General features: G+C 44.2%; 1 protein-coding gene and 1 pseudogene across 4 annotated transcripts; one reads left to right on the forward strand and one right to left on the reverse strand.

Moving 5' to 3' along the window:
* Positions 1-2,613: 2,613 nt before the first annotated feature.
* LOC109747710 (F-box/FBD/LRR-repeat protein At1g13570-like) lies at positions 2,614-5,432 on the reverse strand. 4 transcript variants are annotated; one of them, XR_006671301.2, is made up of 4 exons: positions 5,219-5,416; positions 3,483-4,314; positions 3,237-3,269; positions 3,033-3,135 (listed from the first exon to the last, which is right to left on the reverse strand). XR_006671301.2 is itself a non-coding variant. In XM_073511362.1 (3 exons), exons 1-3 carry the CDS (start codon positions 3,486-3,488, stop codon positions 2,866-2,868), a joined length of 309 nt encoding a protein of 102 aa, XP_073367463.1. In that variant the 5' UTR covers positions 3,489-3,619; the 3' UTR covers positions 2,614-2,865. The 4 variants fall into 4 exon arrangements, 3 of the variants coding, with proteins under 3 accessions (XP_073367463.1, XP_040241975.1, XP_040241974.1); XM_073511362.1 differs by lacking the exon at positions 5,219-5,416 and having other exon boundaries at positions 2,614-3,135; positions 3,483-3,619; XM_040386041.1 differs by lacking the exon at positions 3,033-3,135 and having other exon boundaries at positions 3,237-3,380; positions 3,483-4,309; positions 5,219-5,432.
* A 9,163-nt stretch (positions 5,433-14,595) lies between these two features.
* On the forward strand, positions 14,596-17,553 carry LOC141020842 (uncharacterized; annotated as a pseudogene).
* The last annotated feature ends 9,232 nt before the right edge of the window (positions 17,554-26,785 follow it).

A 26,785-nucleotide genomic window follows, 5' to 3' on the forward strand; every position in this document is an offset into this window, starting at 1 on the left:
CCAAAGTGGCCAGAGTAGACACCCAACAATGCAGAAGCAATCTTCCGAGGCCACGCATCCGCCTAGGTAAAGACAACACTCTAGGAGAAAACGAGCCACCGATGGGTGACAGAAGGCTAGACCTCCAAGATGACGCCCCTAGGGAAAGCGGCGGGTATGCCACTGACGTCCACTCCGGCCAAAGCCAAAACTTGGGTTTTCACCCGGAGAGCACCAGATCAAAGTGACAAGGGAGGTGAAGGGACTCCATGACAACACCTCCAGGAAGGGTAACGACGTCCGAGGATGTTGTCGACGCTGGCTGGAGTGGGATGTGGTGGGAAGGCTCCACAAGGGGCACGTGTCGAGACGAGGGGTGGTTTACATGAGGAAGAGATCAGCCGGTTGATTTAAAGAGTTTTTTATAATTAAACAACACAAGTTATGGTAAAGAGAAAATGGTATGTCTCGTGTAGTGACTCTTCCTAGGGTTTGTTTGTTTGAATGTACGGAGTTTTTTTAAACACGGTTTTGAAAAGCCACCGTATTTAGATATACCAAGAAATGTTTTGACACTGTTAGTAATAAATAGGGAAACGTTTCTGGCCGGACGACCGGCTAACGTTTTTCGGCCGGTCCCGCACCGCTCACCACTCGCACACACTACGCCGATGCCTTCTTTTTTTATTCCCTGCACGAACCGCCTGCTCCCCTCCTTATCTTCTTCCGCGCGAGCACAACCACTAGTTATCCCCTCATTTCCTCGTCTTTCCTCATGCGCCGGTTCATTTTTTCCCCAAGCTTGCCCGATCTCACCATGGCTACCAATATTTTTGCTGCTGCACAAGAAAGCACCCACCAGAGGGGCGCCGCCGTTAGGGGCTGTCGGTGCTCGCACCAATCGAGGGTTGCCGCTGCGATGTCGTCCCGTCGTTGTTGCAGAGCCAAGAACGACGGCGCGGTTCCCCGGGGCAGCCATTGTTGCCAGCCAAGCACAAGAGTTGCGTCAACCATGGAGGGAATGTTGGATGTGTGTTGCAACCGGCTGACGTAGGAGTTGGGACTAGTGAGGCGAGAAGTTGCAAGCACTTTCAACCGGTGTTAGAACCAAACGGCCCATCATACGGCGCGAGATCATTTTTGCTCGAACCGGCGACATTTTTTGCTGGAACCGGTAAGATTTTTTGCTGGCGTTGTCGAGATATTTTGGTGCGATCGGCGGAGATGACACATTTTGCTGGAACCATATTAATTTTTGGTGGAACCAGCGAATGATTTTGCTACGGCGGTGACTTCTGAAGTTTTTTGTTGCTTGAGATTTTTTGCTATGACTGGGCGGCGCCGACGCATTTTTGCTGGAACCGTATTAATTTTTGCTGGAACCAGCAAATGATTGCGGCTGCGACTTCTGGAGTTTTTTGTTGCTTGAGATTTTTTGCTATGACTGGACGGCGGCGACGCATGTTTGCTGGAACCGTATTAATTTTTTGCTGGAACCAGTAATATTTTTTGCTTCAAGGGATTTAATAAGATTGCTAGTTGTTCATGTCCTTTTGCTGGAAACTACTATTTTTTTTGCTGGAACCCGTTTTTGGGTTTGCTGCAACTGACCACTGGAGTTGTTTTTTGGTTGAGATGTGTTTTTTCGCTCGAATCTGGTGGTGCAGGTCGACGGCGGCGGTGATCTAGAGGCGGCGGCACCGTGCTATGGTGGGCAGCGCGAGTTGCAGGAACGAAATTTGACAGAGCTGCATCCAGCAGGCGGTGGTGCTGGAACGACAAGATGAGGAAGGCGTGTGACGACGGCGAATTGGAGCTGCGGAGAGATACGGCGAGCGGCGAAGATCCGGCGGGTCAGGTCGCTCATCCATGGCGCTCATGCCTGCTGTGTGTGCTCACTTGATTTGCAGGGAGGAAAGAAAGAAACGATGTGATAGGGACGAAAAGTGTCTTGAATCTGACAGTCAAAGGGACTTTAATCCGACGTACAGGGTGTGACCGGCCGAATTTGGGCCGGCGCACCGGCGCCTATTAGTCGCCTAATAAATAGCATACAAGCCCGTACCCACACAATTGCACAGGCAATAACTTGAATCATTTTAATGTTCTATATTATGAAGACTCTTTTTGAATAAATATTTTGAAGACTTTAACAACATCAGATAACGGCTTTTCAATGTAAGTTCAGTCCTTTCAAATTTAACCAGGTCAGGTATGACACCAGTAAATGGCCAATTAATTTCGGGTACAAAGAAATAGGAGCACATGCCATTAATCCAGTTGCACAATAACTGGATCGTGTTCACTTCAATACGACAAAACCACAGTACAAAATATTAAAGCAACATATTAAAAGCGACAACAATATAGAAATATTTCCCTTATGAAAAAAATGGAGATGTAGGAGCATTAAACATTCATTCGAACCTGAAACAAATATAAACGAATCTGGTAAACGCTATGATTTCTGAAAGTAGACGGATTCAGGTGAACCTGAAACAAATATCAACAAGAAGTGATGTATGAGCTACTTCGATTCACTTCTTGTTGATACACTTCTTAAATGTGATCACTTCTCATGGACACATATATTTGCTACAACCAGGAATGTAACATAGAGCAAACACAGGCACAAAACAAGACGAGCTGAACTCGCACATTTGAGGAACGACAGCAGTGGTTTGTAGCGTTTCATATGGAAAACACTTGCTGATAGCACATCAGGTACTCCGACCGAACAAAACACACTACCACTACCTGATGATTTGAGTCCAATGCACACACATATATAACCACCAGGTCTAGCTGGTACATCCGCATAAACAAAGCCAAAATAATTCTACCCGCAGCAAATTAGATCGGCAATGTGATGAGGGATCATACTTATCATGTAACAATGATCTTGGCCCTGGGAGACACCCTCGGCAGAGCTAATAGCTTGGTAAGAACAATGCTGCGGGCCATTTCACCCTCCCACTCTATTTTCAATTCTTCCAAAGCAGGTGCACAGCTCAATAGCTTTCCCACGAACTCGACTTCGTAGTCCAAACCCTGGAAACATTTCACACAGGCCGTTATGAGATGGTCCATTTGCATTTGCAGGGTAAGCTCTTGAATGCTGGCCTGATCCTGATCCCATGTGCTCGAAGAGTCACTCTGCATTTTTTTTTGCACAACTCGTTATGTGCCATAAATAACGGAATGAACAAGGATCGGGTGATTGAGGGAGGGAGAGGATTTACTGGAGGCATACGTACCCACATGAGAAGCTTCTTCAAGTTAGGGGCATTCTGTAACAATGAACACGCGGTCAAGACTTGTCTCTGATCCTCAAAATTTATCATAAAACCAATATCTTCCAGGCGAGTAAACACGGCAGGGAGCTTCGTAAGTATGCACCCCTTTGATAAATATCGCAACAAGAAAACAAAAGAAAATGACAAAACAGATTAGTCAGAAGGCAGAAGAAGGCTATAGTAATATTGGAGCTAATAATAGCTCACCTTCATGAAAGTGCCAATAATTCCAAGTTTTTTAATGCCACTTAGCTTTCCAATGACGTGACATTGCTTTCCTTGTTATGCGCAACTGGAACAGATTGATACGATTTAGCTTTCTGATCAAGACAGAGAATGGCCTCGTCCAGATTAGGGGCATCCAAATTAATGTCTTCAATGTCCCCAACAACACAAAGATATTCCAGTTTAGGGGCTTGAATGTTTAGACAGTTGATGCCCTCAAAAGAAGTTAATCTCAAATCAGTCAGTTCAGGGCAAAAGGAGATCAAATTTTGGATATCCCTGTCCGTGGAGGAGAAAATGCTCAGGCTGAGGTAAGTTAGTCTCTTGAAACCTTGGAATACCCGGGGCAAGCTGATAATGCAGTTTTTCAGTCGCGGAGACTTCAGATCGACGATAGAAAAGAGGCATGAGGGAATCCTATACTCTAGCCCTGAGTTCAACTTGATTACAACTGATCTTGGTGATCTCCTTGACAGCATGAGCATCCACCTAGCGAATTCATCATGGTAACTTCTTTTACCTGATATATCAAATTCTTCTATGGTTCCCTTGTAGAGTGCTAGCACCATATCGACCAACATAACGAACTTGGTTCGTGCGAAATCTCCATTGCGCAGAGATATTGCTGGCATATTAGCCCATGCATCCCTCCAAGTACTTGATAAGATGCTAGTCCTAACCGCTTCTTCGACCTTCAAACGGGAGAGGATGTCGCCCTTTATCTCTGGAGGTAGACTGCTCAGTCTGTCTGAACCCACAAAAGATGTAGCTTCCGCCCTGGCCTTTTTACACGTACTCATTGCTTCAGACTGTCCTAGTATTTCCAGAAGACAGGAAGCCTAAATTAGCGTGTGGTCTATCAGATATCACTAAAAATACAATAAATGCAGAAATTAAGTGGTACATTAAGAAAGTTGTTTGTTCATAGAAAAACAAAAGATAATTAAGCAACAACAAGGGATGGCAGTTTAGCAACAAGTCCGGTATGTTTCTATGAACAGAACTGAACTCGACCACTTCGTTGGTAAGGTGAAAAGCTTGATTATTGTTTGTGAACCTGAAGAGAAACCATGTGCCATGCTGCAAGTTGGAAATGGGTTTCTTTTGTTGAATACACGTGCCATCATTTGAAAAAGAGGTGAATAAAATATGAATGAGAAAACTTGTCCTGCAAAATATTGATTGTAAAAACGATATAGGGTATATAATTGAGATGCTGTCAACGTGGGGCAAATGATGAAATGCAACTCTACTTCAGGACAGAGTCAATTTACCCCTGGACAGGCCCTCCTTTCTAACCTAGATGTGGGCTTGCACTCAAATAATTCAGGAGCCACAACGTGTTTAATTCAAACATTAACAATAAGAATGATCGACATGTACTAACTTAAAACATGTAGTAAGTTTTAGAGTAGATTCCAGCTGACAATTAACTAATCTTTCTTAGCAAATCAAATATGCTATAACTCTGTGAAATTAGCACTGCAGATCTAGAGAATATCAAAAGGCAATCTAAATTAGCACTGGATTCAGTTAAGCAACTGGATCTAAACAAGCATGTGAACAACTGGGCTAATAACTTCTCGACAACCCACATAACTTAGCCATACAGGTAGGCCTCATAAATTAGCACTGCAGATCTTTCATCAATTGATGAATCCACCGCCAACAGGTCTCGAATTTCAAATACAAGGGAACAGGGTGCAAAACGAACTTACAGAGTGGCTCAGTTGCTGCAGGAGCGCCGGAGAAAAGGGAGCAAAACGAACAGGGAAGGCGACGCCGTGCGCGCGGGCCAGAGGGGCGAGGAACGGAGGCACGACCCACGCCGGACGCCTACGGCGCCTCGCCGCCGGCCGTGCCGTGTCTAGGGTTGCGCCAGCGGAGGAAACGCCGAAATGGTCTGCGACCCTCTGCGCTGCGGCGCTGGGATTTCAGAACTGGGCCAGGTGGGCTTCAGGAGAGGCTGGGCCACTGGGCCATATCTGGCAATCAGGGCGGTCCAGGCGACTGGTTGCTGCTGCATTTGAAATTTTGAGATCGCCACAGAGAAACAAAACGTGAAGTTTTGAGATTTTTTTTCCGGGGACTCCCGCCGTCGATTCTGTTGTCTGGAAGGATGTTTTTTTTCCTCGAGAAAATGCAAGAGAGCTTGTGTTTCATTGCATTGAAAAGAGAGAGAGAGAGAGAGAGAGAGAGAGAGAGAGAGAGTTGTTACAATCCTCCTATAAGGCGGTTACAGGTTCCGAATTGACGAAATCAATGAACGTCCCATGTTTGTGGGGTCATGGCTCTAAGCCCTAGAGCACCCGCACTTGCCCAAAGGGCTGCCTCCTCCTTGATCTTCGTTAGCAGGGTGTTCACCGATGGTCGTCCTCCATTGAAAACGCAATCGTTGCGATGTTTCCAAATCATCCAATGGACGAGGAGAGTCATGGTGCCAAGGCCCTTGCGCATGGGCGTTGGGACGGATTGCCACTAGTCATGTAGTGAGGGCCCGTTGTCTGGCGGGGCATTTCATGCCAGATCTGTCGGGCGAAGGGGCAAGCGAGGATGAGGTGGTTGTCTAGAAGGATGTCGCCCCAACCTTCAAACGTTTCAAGCTGCCACCACCAACGAGACTATTTTCCAATTTTGAAACACAAAGGAGAAATTTTCCCTATTTTTTCGTGTTGTAAGGTTGCTTATTGCCCATGGCTCTTGCCGCGTTTGGTGTAGGGATGGTTAGTGAAGCGCGTCATACGATCGACGATCAGGCCATGTTCGGTCTATGCACAAAAATTTGCGGCAAGCCATTCATCTAAGCAACCCCGATAATGGAATATAATATCCGCGGCTAAAAAATAGGGTACCGTAGGATCAGGGGTACAAAAGTCTTTCAGTTTGATCGCGGTTTGAAGGCGACACTTGATTTTCCACGGCCGTCTCCAACTACACTGTGTTTTTGAACTCTAATGGCGCGCTTGTTTACTCCCCTGGTTCCCTTGATCTTCCTCTTCTATATCGCCTTTCGTCCATGGCTGCCTATAAGCTAGAGTCATTGCATTCGCTTTTGGCTTTGGTTACCCTTAATTCGCAAGACCAACGTTCGAGTTTCACGACTTCATCATTGACATAAGCTATAATGAGGAGACCATCACAACGTTTTTTCTTCTTCTTTTGACCTATTTTCTCAATGCATCATCACAAATTCAAACAAGGCTATTTTTCGTTTATCAATTCTCACACATTGGGCATATGTGAACTCATACATGAACTAGATTGGTAACCACGGTTAGAGATAACAGGCCTTAGTAGTTGACATAACATTATTCCATGATGATCCTTGGCATCACATTATATATTTGGGGAACAAGGTGATCATCATCTCACTGCAAATCTGCAATCGGGTACTATGTTGAATTACATGAAACTTGTGCATGGTGAAGCAGAAACTACTGCAATACCCTTCACGCGGTCTTGGTTTCATCTGCAACGTGGGCATATTCAAGGTACATGTTAGCATGACCATGTCGGTGCCCATGAGGGATGGTGGTCTAGACCACTAGTACATAATCAGGCTTTGGAGGAAGTTTTTTTTACATGGGTCGGCGGTGGTTCTTTGTTTTGCCTCAAAGACTGTGTCGCTACAATTTTTGCAACCTCCTCCAATGCTTCACAGGCGGTTCTTTCGAACCAACCTGTCACAATGCTTTTGTGGACAGAGGCGGTCTCCCCATACAATCGCATCCATTTTATTTTTTAGGGCTGAGAATCATTTATGTTTTGTTAACAAACCTCCAAATGAAATTGACAAAAACATACAAACACGATATACATTCATACACTAGTATAGGTTCGTGCTATTAAGCCCCCACCTTCTGACATTACGTTAGTACAGGTTCTCCGCTGCCAATAGACCCCATTGTTAGAGTAGTCATTATAGTATACGACTTCTAGTCCAAGTCAGTTTTGTACCCCTACCCCAAGTCGGTTTGTAGCCTCTTATATACTCTTGTATGCCGCACCAAATCATCAATAAGCAACAGTTTTATTCAGTTTTCATGGTATCAGATACCGGTCCCAGGGTTTAGGGTATGGCTCCGCCAACGCCACCGCCGCCGCCGCCGCCCGGCTACTTCGAGCGCCGGGCCGCACTCATCGCCAAGGCTGCCAACGCCGCGGCTGCTTCTCTCTCGGCCCTCACCATAGCTCCACAAAACTACCCTGCACCCATCCTCGCCGCACCAATATCTCTTGCTGACACAATCTCCGACGTCAGCCCCTACATCCCCATAGTTCTTGATCTCGCCGCCCACAACTACTACCATTGGAGACATCTCTTCGATCTCCACCTCGGCCGCTGCAACCTGCGCTCGCATGTCGCCGCCAACTGTCTTCCCCGCCCCGACGATCCGCAATGGTTGAAAGACGATCTCGCGATCGTCCAGTGGTTCTACACCCGCATCACCACCGAGATCTTCAACATGCTCGATCACGACGGCGCCACCGCTGCCAACATCTGGCACTCCCTCCGTCAGCTCTTCCAAAGCAACACCGACGCTCGGAAAAACGCTCTCCACACCGAGCTTCGCAATATGGTGCAAGGAGACGCCCCGGTGAACCTGTTCTGCCAGCGCGGTAAGACCATTGGTGATGAGCTCCGCGAACTCGGCGATGCAGTTAGCGACTCACAGCTAATCAATATCGTCGTCGTCGGCCTCAGCGAAGACTTTGACAAGCAAGCCTCGTTCATACCGATGATACGGCCCCCTCCTACCTTCGCTGAAGTTCGTTCCTTGCTACAACTCGCGGCGGAAACACAAGCTCGCAAGGACTCTCTCCCCAAGGTCTTTCATGCTGCGGCTCGTCCTCCTTTGTCGTCTACACCAGCGCCGCCTTCCAGGCCGGCTCCTGCCGCTGGGCCGTCCGCATCGTCATCTGTTCAACCGCCCCCAGGCTGGCGTCCTAGTCCGAACTACCGCGGCAAAAACCCTATCTACAGGCCGCCGTCGACTCGTTCGGTTCCGCCTACGACATCACCAGCACCGAGTCCTGCACCACCCACCAGTGCTCCATCTGCGGTTGCATGGCGGCCTCCTCATGATCCTTGGACGGGGCTTGTTCAAGCATGGCCCATGCCCTGGTCCGCTCCATCCACCCTCGGTGCTCCGCCGGCATACTCAGGTGCCTGGCAACCCGGCCTTCGGCCGCCTACTGGTGCTCCCGGGGTTCTCAACCCCCGACAGTCGGCCAATGCCTGTCACGCCACCCCGACGTATGCTCCTTATGGTCATTACAGCACCGACGGCGGCGCCTACTACACACCTCAGCCGGCCCCTACTCCCGACGCCACCCCCACCACAGCCGGCCAATGCCTACTACACTCCCCAGCCGGCCCTACTGCCTTCACCATCGTATCCACCGGCACTACTTCCGACGCCACCCTCACCTGCGACGCCGAGCTGGGATCAAGCTGCCTTTCTCCAGGCCATGAATAACTTTGCTGCACAAGGAAACTCAGGTACGGATTGGATCTTTGATTCAGGGGCCTCTAGTCATATGTCTGCATCTAGTAATTGGTTATCTTCTTGCACTAAATCTCCTTTCCCTTCCATTATCCTTGGAGATGGATCATCTATTCCTATATATTGTGTTGGTCAGGCTCAACTTCCCTCTTCCACCAAACCTCTTTTACTTCGCGATGTTCTAGTTGCACCCGCCCTCATTAAAAATCTTATCTCTGTTCGCCAATTTACTTGCGACAATCTAGTTTCGGCTGAATTTGACCCTTTTGGTTTATCTGTGAAGGATTACCTGACCAAGGCCGAGATCGCTCGCTTCAATAGCTCCGGTGATCTTTATTCTCTTAATGGAGTTCCTGCCGCCACCCCTCCAACATCCATGCTGGCCTCCGTCGATCTCTGGCATCGTCGCTTGGGCCATCCCAACCCCGCCGTCTTAGCTTCTATGCTTAGTGAATTTACCATACCATGTAATATGGACTCTCATAATTCTGTGTTTTGCGAGTCTTGTCAATTAGGCAAACATGTGCGTCTTCCCTTTAGTTCCTCTAGTTCTTGTAGCACTTATCCCTTTGAATTAATACATTGTGATTTATGGACCTCTCCCATTGCAAGTGTTTCGGGTTTTAAATACTACCTTGTTATCCTAGATGATTTCACCCACTTTGTCTGGACTTTTCCTCTACGCAACAAATCCGAGGTCCATTATCTTTTCCTTAATTTTCAACGCTATGTGTCTGTTTACTTCTTCCTCCCAATTCGCTTTATCCAATGTGACAATGGTCGCGAGTTTGATAACATTAAAAATCGTACTTTCTTCTTACAACATGGCATCCTGCTTAGGTTCTCATGTCCCTACACCTCCCCTCAAAATGGTAAAGCAGAACGCTCTCTTCGCACCCTCAATGATATAGTTCGCACTCTCCTCATTCAATCATCTATGCCTCCCAAGTTTTGGGCTAAAGCCCTACACATGGCCACCTTCCTTCTAAATATTCGACCTTCTAAAACTAAACCCAACACTACTCCCTATCATTCCCTCTTTCTTTTCCACCCCGACTACTCCGCGGTTCGTGTTTTCGGCTGTCTCTGTTTTCCCAATGCCTACGCCACTTCTGCAAATAAATTGTCACCACGCTCTATCCCATGTGCTTTTCTCGGCTTCTCTGACGAGCACAAAGGCTATCGCTGTCTCGACCTTCACACCGGACACGTTCATGTCTCTCGTCATGTCATGTTTGCCGAGCACATTTTCCCTTTCTCACAACGCACTACTACACCATCCAACACCCCTAGCTCCGCAAACACCCCCTCTCCCCGTCCTTTTCCAACTATATACTCCCCTACCTGCGGAACACAACTTATCACCACCACCATTAACACCCACCATAGCCAATCCCAACCATACACTCACCCCACCCGAGACGTCCCCAACACCCCCGACCCCTGCTCCCTCCCCAACACCCCCGTCCCCTACTCCCACTCCACCACCCAGCCCTGCTCCCACTCCACCACCCAGCCCTACTCCTTCGTCCGACTCTTCCGCTGCGCCGGACTCACCAGTACCCACCTTACCCCCTCGTGCTATTCCTACAGCAGCCCCGATTAATGATCATCGCATGCGTACTAGGGCCAAATCAGGATTTCATCAACCCCAAGACCGCCTAAACCTTCATACCTCCGTATCTCTCACTTCTCTTCCAAAGAATTACAAAACTGCTCTACTTGATCCCAATTGGGCCGCTGCCATGCAAGAAGAATATAATGCTTTACTTCAAAACAACACCTGGCAACTTGTTCCTCGTCCTCCCAATACAAATATTGTTTCTGGCAAATGGATTTTTCGCCAAAAGTTCCACTCCGATGGGAGCCTCTCACGATATAAAGCAAGGTGGGTTTGTCGTGGCTTTTCTCAGCAACAAGGAATTGATTACGAAGAAACCTTCTCTCCTGTTGTTAAACCTAGCACCATTCGCACCGTTCTTAGTGTTGCTGTCTCCTCTTCATGGCCCATTCACCAACTTGATGTTAAAAATGCTTTCCTCCATGGTTCCCTTCAAGAAACTGTCTACTGCCAGCAACCTCTGGGTTTTGAAAATCCATCCTTTCCAACTCATGTATGTCTTCTTCAGAAATCTCTCTACGGTCTTAAACAGGCCCCACGAGCTTGGTTTCAACGCTTTTCCTCCTTCATTCAAACAATAGGCTTCACTCCATCTCTCTCCGACACCTCTCTTTTTGTGTATCATCAAACTTCTGACACTGCCTATTTACTTCTCTATGTAGATGATATCATTCTTACCGCCTCCTCTCAAAAGTTCTTAGATCATATTGTCTCTCTTCTTAGATCTGAATTTTCTATGACTGACCTAGGACTCCTTCATCATTTCTTAGGCATTGCTGTTGTTCGAGATTCCTCCAGCCTTTTTCTTTCCCAACGCCAGTATATTCTTGATCTTCTTAATCGTGCTGGTATGCTTGACTGTCAATCATCTCGCACTCCTGTCGATACTAGTTTTAAACTTTCGGCTACCGGTGAACCCTTTTCCGATCCTACTCTCTATCGTAGCCTAACAGGTGCTCTCCAATATCTCACCATTACTCGTCCTGAAATCTCTTTTGCTGTTCAACAAGCATGTCTCTATATGCATGATCCCCGGGTTCCTCACTATAATCATGTTAAACGCATTCTTCGGTATTTAAAAGGAACTCTCAATCATGGTCTCCACCTCAATAATTCTTCTCCAAACTCGCTTACCGCATACTCTGATGCAGACTGGGCTGGTTGTCCTGACACTCGAAGGTCCACTTCCGGTTTTTGTGTTTTTCTTGGTAACAATTTGATTTCTTGGTCTTCGAAAAGACAGGTTACAGTCTCACGTTCGTCGGCCGAGGCTGAGTATCGCGCTGTGGCACATGCCGTTGCAGATACAATCTGGATTCGGCAGTTACTCTTCGAGCTACACGGGCCTATTGAGCAGGCCACTATTGTCTACTGTGACAACATATCAGCAGTCTACATGACCAGCAATCCAGTTCAACACCGACGCACAAAGCATATTGAGATTGATATTCATTTTTTTCGTGAAAAGGTTGCTCTTGGTCAGGTTCGGGTGCTTCATGTTCCCTCTACGGCTCAGTTTGCTGACATTTTCACCAAGGCACTACCTACTAAGCCGTTTCAAGATATCTGTTTCAGTCTCAACGTCGTCGAGCCTGCCGTTGATACTGCGGGGGGGTGTTAGAGTAGTCATTATGGTATACGACTTCTAGTCCAAGTCAGTTTTGTACCCCTACCCCAAGTCGGTTTGTACCCTCTTATATACTCTTGTATGCCGCACCAAATCATCAATAAGCAACAGTTTTATTCAGCTTTCACCCATGGCTCTGGTACGCCAGGACAACGAGAGGGAGAGCGACATGCACTTGGAGCTACTACTGCGCCACCCGCGCTCGGCAAGCTATGATGGCGCACCGAGGCGCCTACGTTGGCCACGTGGCGCGGAATGCGCCCGATAGGGAGGCGGCAACCGGCATTGCTGACCTAAGGGTCGTGGCAACAACCGACGCGGCGAACAACAGCAATGACGACAACAACGACCCCGAAGGCGTCGTACAGCTCCACTGGGACACCCTGCTAGCCATCGGTCTCTCCCTAAGGGCCGGGCAATTCGACGACCACCTCCATTTGGGTAGTATCTACCCTTGAGAGCTCCAGCACAAAAGCTTTGCGTATTTTCCAAAAGTCTCCATGCTTGCTTCACTAGCATAACATCATTGAAGACCTCGAGATCACAAAATCTGAGCCCTCCCTTTGACTTTGCGATGGCCATCTTATCCCAAGACTGCCAACGCATGCCTCTTTTATCAAGTGATCCAGCTCACAAGTATTTGGACATATTTGTCGTAGCTTCTTGCACTAGTAGAAAAAGGGTCTTATGTTCAACACTTCCCGATTTGTAATAGAACCGGCACTAATGTGACCATTAGTGCCGGTTGCAACGGCTAGGTGGGCGGCTCTCATTAGTACCGGTTCGTGGCGAACCTTTAGTACCGGTTCGTGGCACGAACTGGTACAAAAGAGGTGGTGGCAGGCTTGTGTCAGGCTGCGGCCCCACCGTGACCTATAGTACCGGTTCATGCCATGAACCGGGACTACAAGTTCACCTTTAGTTCCAGTTCTTGTAACCAACGGGGACTAGAGATATCACTATAAATAGTGCTTCTTCCAGCCCGAGCCGAAGCCCTCTGTTTTTCCCCTCCTCTCTGTGTTTCTTCCCCTCTTGCTCGAGCTCCCACCTCCATTTTTGCCAAAATTTTCCAACATTTGAAGGCACCCCATCCATCAAGTGATCCCAAAGGTTAGCAACTCTATCCTTTCATCTCTCATTGCTACATTAGCTCTTGCAATGCTCTATAAGTATAGTGATTTGTGGGTTTTTAGTTTGGGAGGAATTATATGTTGTAGTTTATTTGATTTATATGCAATTTGAGATCAAAATAACTCTTTGTTTGCATATGTAGGTGTGGTTTACTTAGTGCCTTCCCGTCTCCATCCTAACCACCGTCGATCGCCCGCACCGTCCCATCGCCGGCACTACCTTGTGGTGAGCCTCTTGTTGTTATCTTTATAATATAAGAAAAATCATGTTTGTGTTATTTAGATATATAGTTACTTGTATAATTATCTTACCCGTACTTTGTTTGTTATACATAGTGCCATGGTTTTGATACCCGTCCCCATCGGCCCTCGTCCGGGTTATGATTCGGATGTGGTATATTCTCTTTTATAACTATTTGTTGCATTTCGTGTTTATGACAAATTATGCCCATCAACTTGACATAGATATTTTTATCTAGGAGGTATGTGAACCGGAAATTCCAACCGACCCTATTGTCGAGAGGTTAAATTTAGTTGAAAAAGAAAACGAGTATTTGAAAGAAAAATTGAAAAGAATTGAGGGGGAGAAGATGGAATTGGAGTTGCATGTTGCCGATGTTGTCGATGATAAAAAGATCAAGATGGAGAAAATGCGCTTGAAGATTAGAAAGATTAGAAAATATGCCATCGATAGTGAGGCTTGTTATCATTATGTTGTTGGATCAATTGTTACCTTAGTTGCGATCTTGATTGCATTTGTTGTTGCATTTAAATGCTTTAGCTAGAGAGTTATTTGTATGTTGTTTTATGAGAATAAGTGTTGTATGAACTTTATGTACGAACTTTATGTATGAACTTGTATTAATTTGGTCTATTCGGTGTTGTGTAAATGAAGATGAGCCGGCAATGGATGTACGATGACCGATGCTCTCCCCAGTTCATTAATGGCGTGCATACTTTTCTGCTTGCGGCTGAGGCAAACAAGCCGGCGGATGGTTTTATGCCTTGTCCATGTGCTAACTGTAAGAATGATCTGAACTACTCTAAGTCAAGAACCATTCACGTCCACCTGTTTGAGTCCAGTTTCATGCCCCACTATAATTTTTGGACCAAGCACGGAGAAAGAGGGGTTATGATGGAAGACAATGAAGAAGAAGAGGACGATGACATCTATCCTGACCATGGGTTCCCTTAATATGATGGTACAACAATGGGGGAAGAAGGTGAGCCGGCAATGCGGGAAGAAGCTGAAGAAGACGCATCAAATGAGCCCGCTGATGATCTAGGTCGGGCCATTGCCGATGCAAAGAGAAACTACGCAAGTGAAAAGGAGAAGAAAAAGTTGCAGCGCATGTTAGAGGATCACAAGATATTGTTGTACCCGAATTGCGAAGCTGACAAGAAAAAGCTGGGCACCACACTGGAATTGCTGCAATGGAAGGCAGAGAATGGTGTACCTGACAAGGGGTTTGGAAAGTTGCTGATAATGTTAAAGAAGATGCTTCCAAAGGACAACGAATTTCCCGAGAGTACGTACGAAGCGAAGAAGGCTGCCCGCCCTATAGGATTAGAGGTGCAGAAGATACATGCATGCCCTAATGACTGCATCCTCTACCGTGGTGAGTACGAGGATTTGAACGCGTACCCGGTACGTGGTGCATTGCGCTATAAGATCAGCCGCGATGACCCTGGCGATGTCGAGGGCGAGCGCCCCAGGAAGAAGATTCCTGCCAAGGTGATGTGGTACGCTCCTATAATACCACGGTTGAAACGTTTGTTCCAAAACAAAGAGCATGCCAAGTCAAAGCGATAGCACAGAGAAGACCATAAGAAAGACGGGAAGTTGAGAGTACCCGCTGACGGGTCACAGTGGAGAAAAATCGAGAGAAAGTACTGGGAGGACTTTGCAGGTGACGCAAGGAACGTATGGTTTGGTCTAAGGGCAGATGGCATTAATACTTTTGGGGAGCAGAGCAGCAACCATAACACCTGGCCTGTGACTCTATGTATGTATAACCTGCCTCCTTGGTTATGCATGAAGCAGAAGTTCGTTATGATGCTAGTGCTCATCCAAGGCCCTAAGCAACCCGGCAACGACATTGATGTGTACCTAAGGCCATTAGTTGAAGAAATCTTATAGCTGTGGAATGAAAAAGGTGTGCGTGCGTGGGATGAGCACAAACAGGAACAATTTCACCTACATGCGTTGCTATTTGTGACCATCAATGATTGGCCTGCTCTCAGTAACCTTTCAGGACAAACAAACAAGGGATACTGCGCATGCACGCACTGTTTGGATGATACCGATAGTATATATTTGGATAATTGTAACAAGAATGTGTACCTGGGACATCGTTGATTTCTTCCAAGCAGACGTCCCGTAAGAAAGAAAGGCAAGCATTTCAAAGGTGAGGCAGATCAGCGGACAAAGCCTCGCCACCGTACCGGTGATGATATACATGATATGGTCAAGGATTTGAAGGTAATCTTTGGAAAGGGTCCTGGCGGACAATCTGTTCGGAAAGACACTGACGTACGCACACCCATGTGGAAGAAGAAATCTTTATTTTGGGACCTGCCCTATTTGAAAGACCTAGAGGTCCGCTCTGCAATCGGCGTGATGCACGTGCCGAAGAATCTTTGCGTGACCCTTCTTGGCTTCTTGGGCGTGTATGGGAAGACAAAAAATACACCGAAGGCACGGGAGGACCAGCAACGTATGCACGGAAAGGACGGCATACATCAGGGTCATGCCAGCTACGCTCTTACCAAAGAAGAGAAGGAAATCTTCTTTGAATGCCTGCTCAGTATGAAGGTACCGTCTGGCTTCTCGTCGAATATAAAGGGAATAATAAATATGGCAGAGAAAAAGTTTCAGAACCTAAAGTCTCATGACTGCCACGTGATTATGACGCAGCTGCTTCCGGTTGCATTGAGGGGGCTTCTACCGGAAAATGTTCGATTAGCCATTGTGAAGTTGCGTGCATTCCTTAATGCAATCTCTCATAAGGTAATCGATCCAGAAATCATACCAAGGTTGAAGAATGATTTGGTGCAATGTCTTGTCAGTTTGGAGTTGGTGTTCCCACCATCCTTCTTCAATATCATGACGCACGTCCTAGTTCACCTATGCGAAGAGATTGCCGTTCTAGGTCCTGTATTTCTACACAATATGTTCCCCTTTGAGAGGTTCATGGGAGTCTTGAAGAAATATGTTCATAACCGTGCTAGGCCAGAAGGAATCATCTCCAAGGGCCATGAAAATAAGGAGGTCATTGAGTTTCGTGTTGACTTTATTCCTGACCTTAAGCTAATTGGTGTTCCTGAATCACGGCATAAGGGCGGACTGGGTGGAAATGGCACGCTAGGACCGGATCAAATAATATGTATGGATGTGCATTCTCTCACTGAAGCACACTACACAGTTCTACAAAATTCCGCCTTGGTGGCTTCATATATGGAGGAACACAAGAATATTCTAAGCTCCAAATACCCGGAGCAGAATGAAGACTGGATTACACATGAACAAACGAGGACTTTCACCTGTTGGTTGCAGACACGTGTCATGCATGACGCCGATATTGAAGATGACCTATACTTGTTGTCCCAGTTACCATCTTCGAATATAATGACTTTAAAAGGGTACGAGATAAATGGGAATACATTTTACACGATCGCCCAAGATAAAAAGAGCACCAACCAAAACAGTGGTGTCCGCTTTGATGCAGCAACCAGTAACGGAAATGACACATATTATGGTTACATAGAGGAGATATGGGAACTTGACTATGGACCTGATTTGAAGGTCCCTTTGTTTCGGTGCAAATGGGTCAATATGACAGGAGGCGGCGTAAAGGAAGACCCGCAGTACGGAATAACAACAGTGGATCTCAACAATCTTGCATACACACACGAACCATTCGTCCTAGCCAATGATGTGGCACAGGTTTTCTATGTGAAGGAAATGTCTACCAAGCCGAGAAAAAGTAAAGATAAGGAAGCGAATACATCATACGATGAGTCAAAGCGCCACATAGTTCTTTCAGGGAAAAGAAACATCGTGGGAGTCGATGACAAGACAGACATGTCAGAAGATTATGAAAAGTTTAATGAAATTGCTCCCATCAGAGTGAATATTGACCCGAGCATTGATGACCCACAAGTATAGGGGATCTATCGTAGTCCTTTCGATAAGTAAGAGTGTCGAACCCAACGAGGAGCAGAAGGAAATGATAAGCGGTTTTCAGTAAGGTTTTCTCTGCAAGCACTGAAATTGTAGGTAATAGATAGTTTTGTGATAAGATAAATTGTAACGAGTAACAAGTAATGAAAGTAAATAAAGTGCAGCAAGGTGGCCCAATCCTTTATGTAGCAAAGGATCAGCCTGGACAATTTCTTATAATGAGAAAGGAGCTCCCGAGGACACATGGGAATTATCGTCAAGCTAGTTTCATCACACTCATATGATTCGCGTTCGGTACTTTGATAATTTGATATGTGGGTGGACCGGTGCTTGGGTACTGCCCTTTCTTGGACAAGCATACCACTTATGATTAACCCCTATTGCAAGCATCCGCAACTACAAAAGAAGTATTAAGGTAAACCTAACCATAGCATTAAACTAGTGGATCCAAATCAGCCCCTTACGAAGAAACGCATAAACTAGGGTTTAAGCTTCTGTCACTCTAGCAACCCATCATCTACTTATTACTTCCCAATGCATTCCTCTAGGCCCAAATAATGGTGAAGTTTCATGTAGTCGACGTTCACATAACACCACTAGAGGAGAGACAACATACATCTCATCAAAATATCGAACGAATACCAAATTCACATGACTACTAATAGCAAGACTTCACCCATGTCCTCAGGAACAAATGTAACTACTCACAAAGCATATTCATGTTCATGATCAGAGGAGTATTAATATGCATTAAGGATCTGAACATATGATCTTCCACCAAATAAACCAACTAGCATCAACAACAAGGAGTAATCAACACTACTAGCAACCCACAGGTACCAATTTGTGGTTTTGATACAAGATTGGATACAAGAGATGAACTAGGGTTTTGAGAGGAGATGGTGCTGGTGAAGATGTTGATGGAGATTGACCCCCTCCCGATGAGAGGATCGTTGGTGATGACGATGATGATGATTTCCCCCTCCTGGAGGGAAGTTTCCCCGGCAGAACAGCTATGCCGGAGCTCTAGATTGGTTCCGCCAAGGTTCTGCCTCGTGGCGGCGGAGTTTCGTCCCGTAAGCTTGCCCACGATTTTTTCCAGGGTAAAAGCCTTCATATAGCAGAAGATGGACATCGGAGGGCCACCAGGGGGCCCAGGAGACAGGGGCGCCCCCCCACCCTCCTGGCCAGGGTGTGGGCCCCCTCAGGTGTTTCTTTCGCTCAGTAATTCTTATAAATTCCAAAAATAAGTTTCGTGGAGTTTCAGGACTTTTGGAGCTGTGCAGAATAGGTTTCCAATATTTTCTCCTTTTCCAGCCAGAATTCCAGCTGCCGGCATTCCCTCTCTTCATGGTAAACCTTGTAAAATAAGAGAGAATAGCCATAAGTATTGATATATAATGTGTAATAACAGCCCATAATGCAATAAATATTGATATAAAGCATGATGCAAAATGGACGTATCAACTCCCCCAAGCTTAGACCTCGCTTGTCCTCTAGCGGAAGCCGATATCGAAAAATATGTCCACATGTTTAGAGATAGAGGTGTCGATAAAAATAAAATACGGACATGAGGGCATCATGTTCATTCTTATAACAGCAACATAAATAGATTTCATCATGTAATTTCTTATGTTCAAGTAATGATCAATTCACAATGTCAAGTATGGTTCAGATACTTCATTGGGAACTAACAAACTATAATCTCAGTCATTGAAGCAATTGCAATTTATCATAACATCAGAAAGAGTCAAGAATAGAGCTTTTCAGCAAGTCCACATACTCAACTATCATGTAGTCTTCTACGATTGCTAACACTCACGCAATACTTGTGGTTATGGAGTTTCAGCCGGACACTGAGAAAGATAGGGGCTTATTGTGTTGCCTCCCAACGTATTCACCTTTAGGTGATGTCAACAATAATAACCCATGCTAACTTACATCCAATTGGATATATATATATCATGATCTTTTAAACACGAGGAGCTTGCCAAAGGATAAAATGAAAAAGGGGAAGGTGAAGATCACCTTGACTCAAGCATAAAGTAAAAGCGTAAAGTAAAAGATAGGCCCTTCGCAGAGGGAAGCAGAGGTTGTCATGTGCTTTTAGGGTTGGATGCACAAAATCTTAATGCAAAAGAACGTCACTTTATATTGCCCCTTGTATGTGGACCTTTATTATGCAGTCCGTCGCTTTTATTGCTTACACAACAAGATCGTATAAAGCTTATTTTCTCTGCACTAATAAGTCATACATATTTAGATAGCAATTTTTATTGCCTGCAGCATGACAACTTACTTGAAGGATCTTACTCAATCCATAGGTAGGTATGGTGGACTCTCATGGCAAAAACTGGGTTTAAGGATATTTGGAAGCACAAGTAGTATCTCTACTTGGTGCAAGGAATTTGGCTAGCATGAGGGGGAAAGGCAAGCTCAACATGTTTGGAAGGTCAATGACAATATACTTTAACTGAGATGCGAGAAAACATAAACCATTACGTTGTCTTCCTTGTCCAACGTCAACTCTTTTAGCATGTCATACTTAATGAGTGCTCACAATCATAAAAGATGTCCAAGATAATATATTTGTATGTGAAACCTCTCTTTCCTTATTACTTCCTATTAATTGCAATGATGACCAAAACCATGTTTATCAAATCTCAACAACTTTTATGCCTCATACTTTCTATGTGTGAAGTCATCACTATCCAAAAGATCAATATGAACTCTTTTATTCTTTCTACTTTCTCAAGATCATAGCAAGATAGCAAAGCCCTTGACTCAACACTATTCTTTATTATAGATAGCTCACGGACTCGATTACATAAAGAGACCACAAAGCAAAACTCAAAACTAATTGATATCAAAACTTCAATCTACTAGATCAAGATACTACTTAAAAGGATCGAACTAAATAAAACGGTAAAGATAGGAGTGTGATGGTGATACGATACCGGGGCACCTCCCCCAAGCTTGGTAGTTGCCAAGGGGAGTGCCCATACCCATGTGATTATGTCTCCTTCTTCAGGGTTGGTGTAGTGATCTTCTTGGCGATGATTCCCCTTAGGATACGATTCTCCTCCTCGAGCTTATTGACTTGTTGCTTGAGGTCCATAATTTCCTTGCGAAGCTTGCCCGTCACGGCTAAAGCTCCTTTTACCCAAGGATGTTGCATAGCTTCTGGAGAACAAGTGACACTCTTTTTCATAGTTTCATAAGAAAGAAATTTAACATTGGAAGGGATGACCGAGTTTGGAATGGCTGAGCTCCGTAGTTCCCCCATCATAAATCCTGCTTGGAAGCGAGAGGTAACTTCTTGATCCTCCTCCATAGCATCTATCCTTTCTAAGTCGGCCCCCATCTCATCCTCCGTTAATGGCCCAAAGTGATAAGCATCGCTGTTTGCTTCTGGGCCTGGTGTCGGGTGAGACACCCGACTCTCTCCGACTGACTCTTGGCAAGACATCTTGCTCTAAATCTGCGACAGAAACAACTCGAAACGAAAACATAGGATATTTGCATGATACGGTGGTCAAAACCTTCGGAAGTTTATATAATGAATTTTTACCGACCAAAATACGTGACGTGCAAGAAAACGGAGTCCGGGGGGCACACGAGGTGTCCACGAGACAGGGGGCGCGCCCTCCACCCTCGTGGAGGCCTCGTGTCCTTCCCGGACTACTTCTTTCTTCCTAAAATTCTTAAATATTCCAAAACTGATAAAAATTGCCATTAGAATTGTTTTAGAGTCGGTTTACTTACCGTACCACATACCTATTCCTTTTCGGAGTCTGGAACGTGCTGGAAAATGTCCCTTATGTATTCCTTCGGGGTTACGGTTTCAATAATATTAGTTTCAACATTGATAGGATTACCTGAAATATAATGTTTAATTCTTTGACCGTTCACCACCCTCGGACTTGTGCCTTCGAAGTTGTTGATTTTTATGGCACCAGAACGATAGACCTCCTCGATAACATAAGGACCTTCCCATTTAGAGAGAAGTTTTCCTGCAAAAAATCTTAAACGAGAGTTGAATAGCAAAACATAATCACCTACGTTAAACTCGCGCTTTTGTATCCTTTTGTCATGCCAGCGTTTAACTTTTTCTTTGAATAGCTTGGCATTCTCATAGGCTTGGGTTCTCCATTCATCAAGTGAGCTAATATCAAACAACCTCTTTTCACCGGCAAGTTTGAAGTCATAGTTGAGCTCTTTAATAGCCCAATATGCTTTATGTTCAAGTTCTAGAGGTAAATGACAAGCTTTTCCATAAACCATCTTATATGGAGACATACCCATAGGATTTTTGTATGCAGTTTTATAGGCCCATAGTGCATCATCAAGTTTCTTGGACCAATTATTTCTAGATCTATTGACAGTCTTTTGCAAAATTAATTTGAGCTCTCTATTGCTCAATTCTACTTGACCACTAGACTGAGGATGATAAGGGGATGCAATTCTATGATTAACATTATACTTAGCAAGCATTTTGCGAAAAGCACCATGAATAAAATGTGAACCGCCATCAGTCATTAAATATCTAGGGACTCCAAACCTCGGAAAAATAACTTCTTTAAGCATCTTAATAGAAGTGTTATGATCAACACTACTAGTTGGAATAGCTTCTACCCACTTAGTAACGTAATCAACGGCAACTAAAATATGTGTGTAACCATTAGAGGCAGGAAAAGGTCCCATATAATCAAAGCCCCAAACATCAAACGGTTCAATAACAAGAGAATAATTCATAGGCATTTCTTGACGTCTACTAATATTACCAATTCTTTGACATTCATCACAAGATAAGAGAAACTTACGAGTGTCCTTGAAGAGAGTAGGCCAATAAAAACTAGATTGCAGTACCTTATGTGCAGTTCTATCTCCAGCGTGGTGTCCTCCATATGATTTAGAGTGGCACTTGCGTAGGATCTGTTCCTGTTCATGCTCAGGTACACAACGTCTAATAACACCATCTACTCCTTCTTTATAAAGGTGTGGGTCATCCCAAAAGTAATGTCTTAAATCATAAAAGAACTTTTTCTTTTGCTGGTATGTGAAACTAGGTGGTATAAATTTAGCAACAATGTAATTAGCATAATCAGCATACCAAGGAGCAGTACGAGAAGCATTAACGACCGCTCATTGTTCATCATGAAAGCTATCATCAATAGGTAGTGGGTCATCAAGAACATTCTCTAACCTAGACAAGTTGTCTGCAACAGGGTTCTCAGCTCCCTTTCTATCAATAATATGCAAATCAAATTCGAGCAAGAGAACCCATCTAATGAGTCTAGGCTTAGCATCTTTCTTCTCCATAAGATATTTAATAGCAGCATGATCAGTGTGAATAGTAACTTTGGAATCAACTATATAAGGTCTAAACTTATCACATGCAAACACGACTGCTAAGAATTCTTTTTCAGTAGTAGCATAATTTCTCTGGGCAGTATCAAGAGTCTTACTAGCATACTAGATAACATTCAATTTCTTATCAACTCTTTGCCCTAGAACAGCACCTACAGCATAATCACTAGCATCACACATAATTTCAAAAGGTAAACTCCAATCAGGTGGCTGAACAATAGGTGCAGTGATTAAAGCTTTCTTAAGTATTTCAAATGCTTCTACACAATCATCATCAAAGACAAAAGGAATATCTTTTTGCAATAAATTAGTCAGAGGCCTAGAGATTTTAGAAAAGTCCTTAATGAACCTCCTATAAAAACCAGCATGACCAAGGAAACTTCTTGTACCTTTTATGTCCTTGGGACATGGCATCTTTTCAATAGCATCAACTTTAGCTTTATCGACTTCAATACCTCTCTCGGAGATCTTGTGCCCCAAGACAATGCCTTCATTAACCATAAAGTGGCACTTTTCCCAATTCAAGACGAGACTAGTGTCTTCACATCTCTACAAAACTCGATCAAGGTTGCTCAAGCAATCATCAAAAGAGGATCCATAAACGGAGAAATCATCCATGAATACCTCACAAATCTTTTCACAAAAGTCGGAGAATATAGCCATCATACATCTTTGAAAGGTAACAGGTGCATTACATAAACCAAAAGGCATACGTCTATAAGCAAAGGTACCGAAAGGGCAAGTAAAAGTAGTTTTAGATTGATCTTCTGCTGACACAGGTATTTGAGAGAAACCAGAATAACCATCTAGAAAGCAAAAATGTGTATGTTTGGATAGTCTTTCTAGCATTTGATCAATAAAAGGTAAAGGGTAATGATCTTTCTTAGTAGCTTTATTTAATTTACGAAAATCAATTACCATCCTATAACCTGTAACAATTATTTGCGGAATCAATTCATCTTTATCATTAGGAACAACAGTGATACCTCCCTTCTTAGGAACGCAATGGACAGGGCTTACCCATTCACTATCAACAACGGGATAAATTATACCTGCCTCAAGGACCTTTAGTATCTCCTTTCTTACCACTTCTTTCATCTTAGGATTTAATCGTCGTTAATGATCTCTAACTGGTTTGGCATCTTTCTCCAATTTAATCTTGTGTTGGCATAGAGTGGGACTAATGCCCTTAAGATCGTCCAGAGTATATCCAATAGCAGCACGGTGCTTCTTTAGAGTTTTCAATAATCTTTCCTCTTCCTGCTCTGAAAGGTTAGCACTAATAATAACAGGATATATCTTCTTATCATCAAGATAAGCATATTTAAGATTATCAGGTAATGGTTTGAGCTCAAACACGGGATCACCCTTGGGTGGAGGGGGATCCCCTAGGATTTCAATAGGTAAGTTGTGTTTCAGAATAGGACCCTGTTCACGGAATACTTCATCTATTTCCCTTCTCTCCTTCATAAACATATCATTTTCATGGTCTAGCAAATATTGTTCTAAAGGATCAGTTGGAGGTACGGCAATAGAAGCAAGACCAATAATTTCATCCTTACTAGATGATTCTCTATTACGAGGTTGTCTATGAAACTTAGCAAAATTAAACTCATGAGACATACCATCTAAGACAATCGTGACAGTATCATTTTCACAATCAATCTTAGCATTAACAGTATTCAAGAAAGGTCTACCAAAAATAATGGGACAAAAGTCATCTTGTGGGGAACTAAGAACAAGAAAATCAGCGGGGTATTTAACCTTCCCACAGAAGACTTCAATATCTCTAGCAATCCCAATTGGTGAAATAGTATCTCTATTGGCAAGCTTGATAGTAACATCAATATCTTCCAATTCAGTGGGTGCATGTCATGCATAATTTCTTTATATAAGTTATAGGGTATTGCACTAGCACTAGCACCCATATCACATAAGTCATGATAACAATGATCCCCTATTTTAACAGAAATAACAGGCATGCCTACAACAGGTCTATGTATCTTAGTATCAGGTTTAGCAATATTAGCAGCTTCATCACGGAAATAAATAACATGCCCATCTATATTATCATCCAAAATATCTTTAACCATAGCAATACTAGGCTCAACTTTAATTTGCTGAGGAGGTGTATAAGTCCTAGTATTACTCTTACAAACAACAGTCGAAGTTTTTACCATGATCCTTTATCCTAACAGGAAAAGGAGGTTTCTCAACATAAGTAGTAGGAACAATAGGATCATTATATGTAACAGTCTTTTCTTCAGCTGTAATAGGTGCAACTACTTTTACTTCAACGGGAGGATTATATTTAAACCACTTCTCCTTAGGGAGATCAACGTGAGTAGCAAAAGATTCACAGAAAGAAGCTACTATCTCAGAGTCAAGTCCGTATTTAGCACTAAATCCACGAAAAGCATCGGTATCCATAAAAGATTTAACACAACAAACTTAGGTGTCATACCTGACTCCTCACCATTGTCGGAACCCCAATCTTCAGAGTTGCGTTTAATTCTTTCCAATAAGTCCCATTTGAAATCAATAGTCTTCAGCATATAGAAACCGGCACAGGAAGTATCGAGCAGGTTGCGATTATCGAGAGAAAGCCGAGCATAAAAATTTTGAATAATCATTTCTCTGGAGAGCTCATGATTGGGGCATGAATATAACATTGACTTAAGCCTCCCCCAAGCTTGAGCGATGCTTTCTCCTTCGCGAGGCCAGAAATTATATATGTAATTACGATCACAATGAACAAGATGCATAGGATAGAACTTCTGGTGAAATTCCAACTTCAATCGTTTATAATTCCAAGATCTCGTATCATCACATAGCCTATACCATGTCAATGCATCTCCCTTCAAAGATAAAGGGAAGACCTTCCTTTTGACAACATCATCGGGAATACCTGCAAGCTTAAATAATCCACAAACTTCATCCACAAATATAAGGTGTAAATCGGGATGCAATGTTCCATCTCCTGCAAATGGATTAGCTAGCAGTTTCTCAATCATACCCGAAGGAATCTCAAAGTGAATATTTTCAAAAAGTTCAGTAGGTTGAGGAGCAACTCTTTGCTCTTCTGGTCGAGGTGAAGATACCCCGAACAAGCCCCTCAAAGGATTAGTTTCCACAGTGAAAAGTAACAGAAAATTTCAGCACACTATATAAATGTTTCCTTACCAAGTTCCACTCACCAAAAGCGCTACACTCCCCGGCAATGGTGCCAGAAAAGAGTCTTGATGACCGACAAGTATAGGGGATCTATCGTAGTCCTTTCGATAAGTAAGAGTGTCGAACCCAACGAGGAGCAGAAGGAAATGATAAGCGGTTTTCAGTAAGGTTTTCTCTGCAAGCACTGAAATTGTAGGTAATAGATAGTTTTGTGATAAGATAAATTGTAACGAGTAACAAGTAATGAAAGTAAATAAAGTGTAGCAAGGTGGCCCAATCCTTTATGTAGCAAAGCATAAGCCTAGACAATTTCTTATAATGAGAAAGGAGCTCCCGAGGACACATGGGAATTATCGTCAAGCTAGTTTCATCACACTCATATGATTCGCGTTCGGTACTTTGATAATTTGATATGTGGGTGGACCGGTGCTTGGGTACTGCCCTTTCTTGGACAAGCATCCCACTTATGAGTAACCCCTATTGCAAGCATCCGCAACTACAAAAGAAGTATTAAGGTAAACCTAACCATAGCATTAAACTAGTGGATCCAAATCAGCCCCTTACGAAGCAACGCATAAACTAGGGTTTAAGCTTCTGTCACTCTAGCAACCCATCATCTACTTATTACTTCCCAATGCCTTCCTCTAGGCCCAAATAATGGTGAAGTGTCATG

The sequence above is a fragment of the Aegilops tauschii genome, chromosome 3 (genome assembly GCF_002575655.3).
Source record: "Aegilops tauschii subsp. strangulata cultivar AL8/78 chromosome 3, Aet v6.0, whole genome shotgun sequence".
NCBI classification, from domain to species: domain Eukaryota; kingdom Viridiplantae; phylum Streptophyta; class Magnoliopsida; order Poales; family Poaceae; genus Aegilops; species Aegilops tauschii.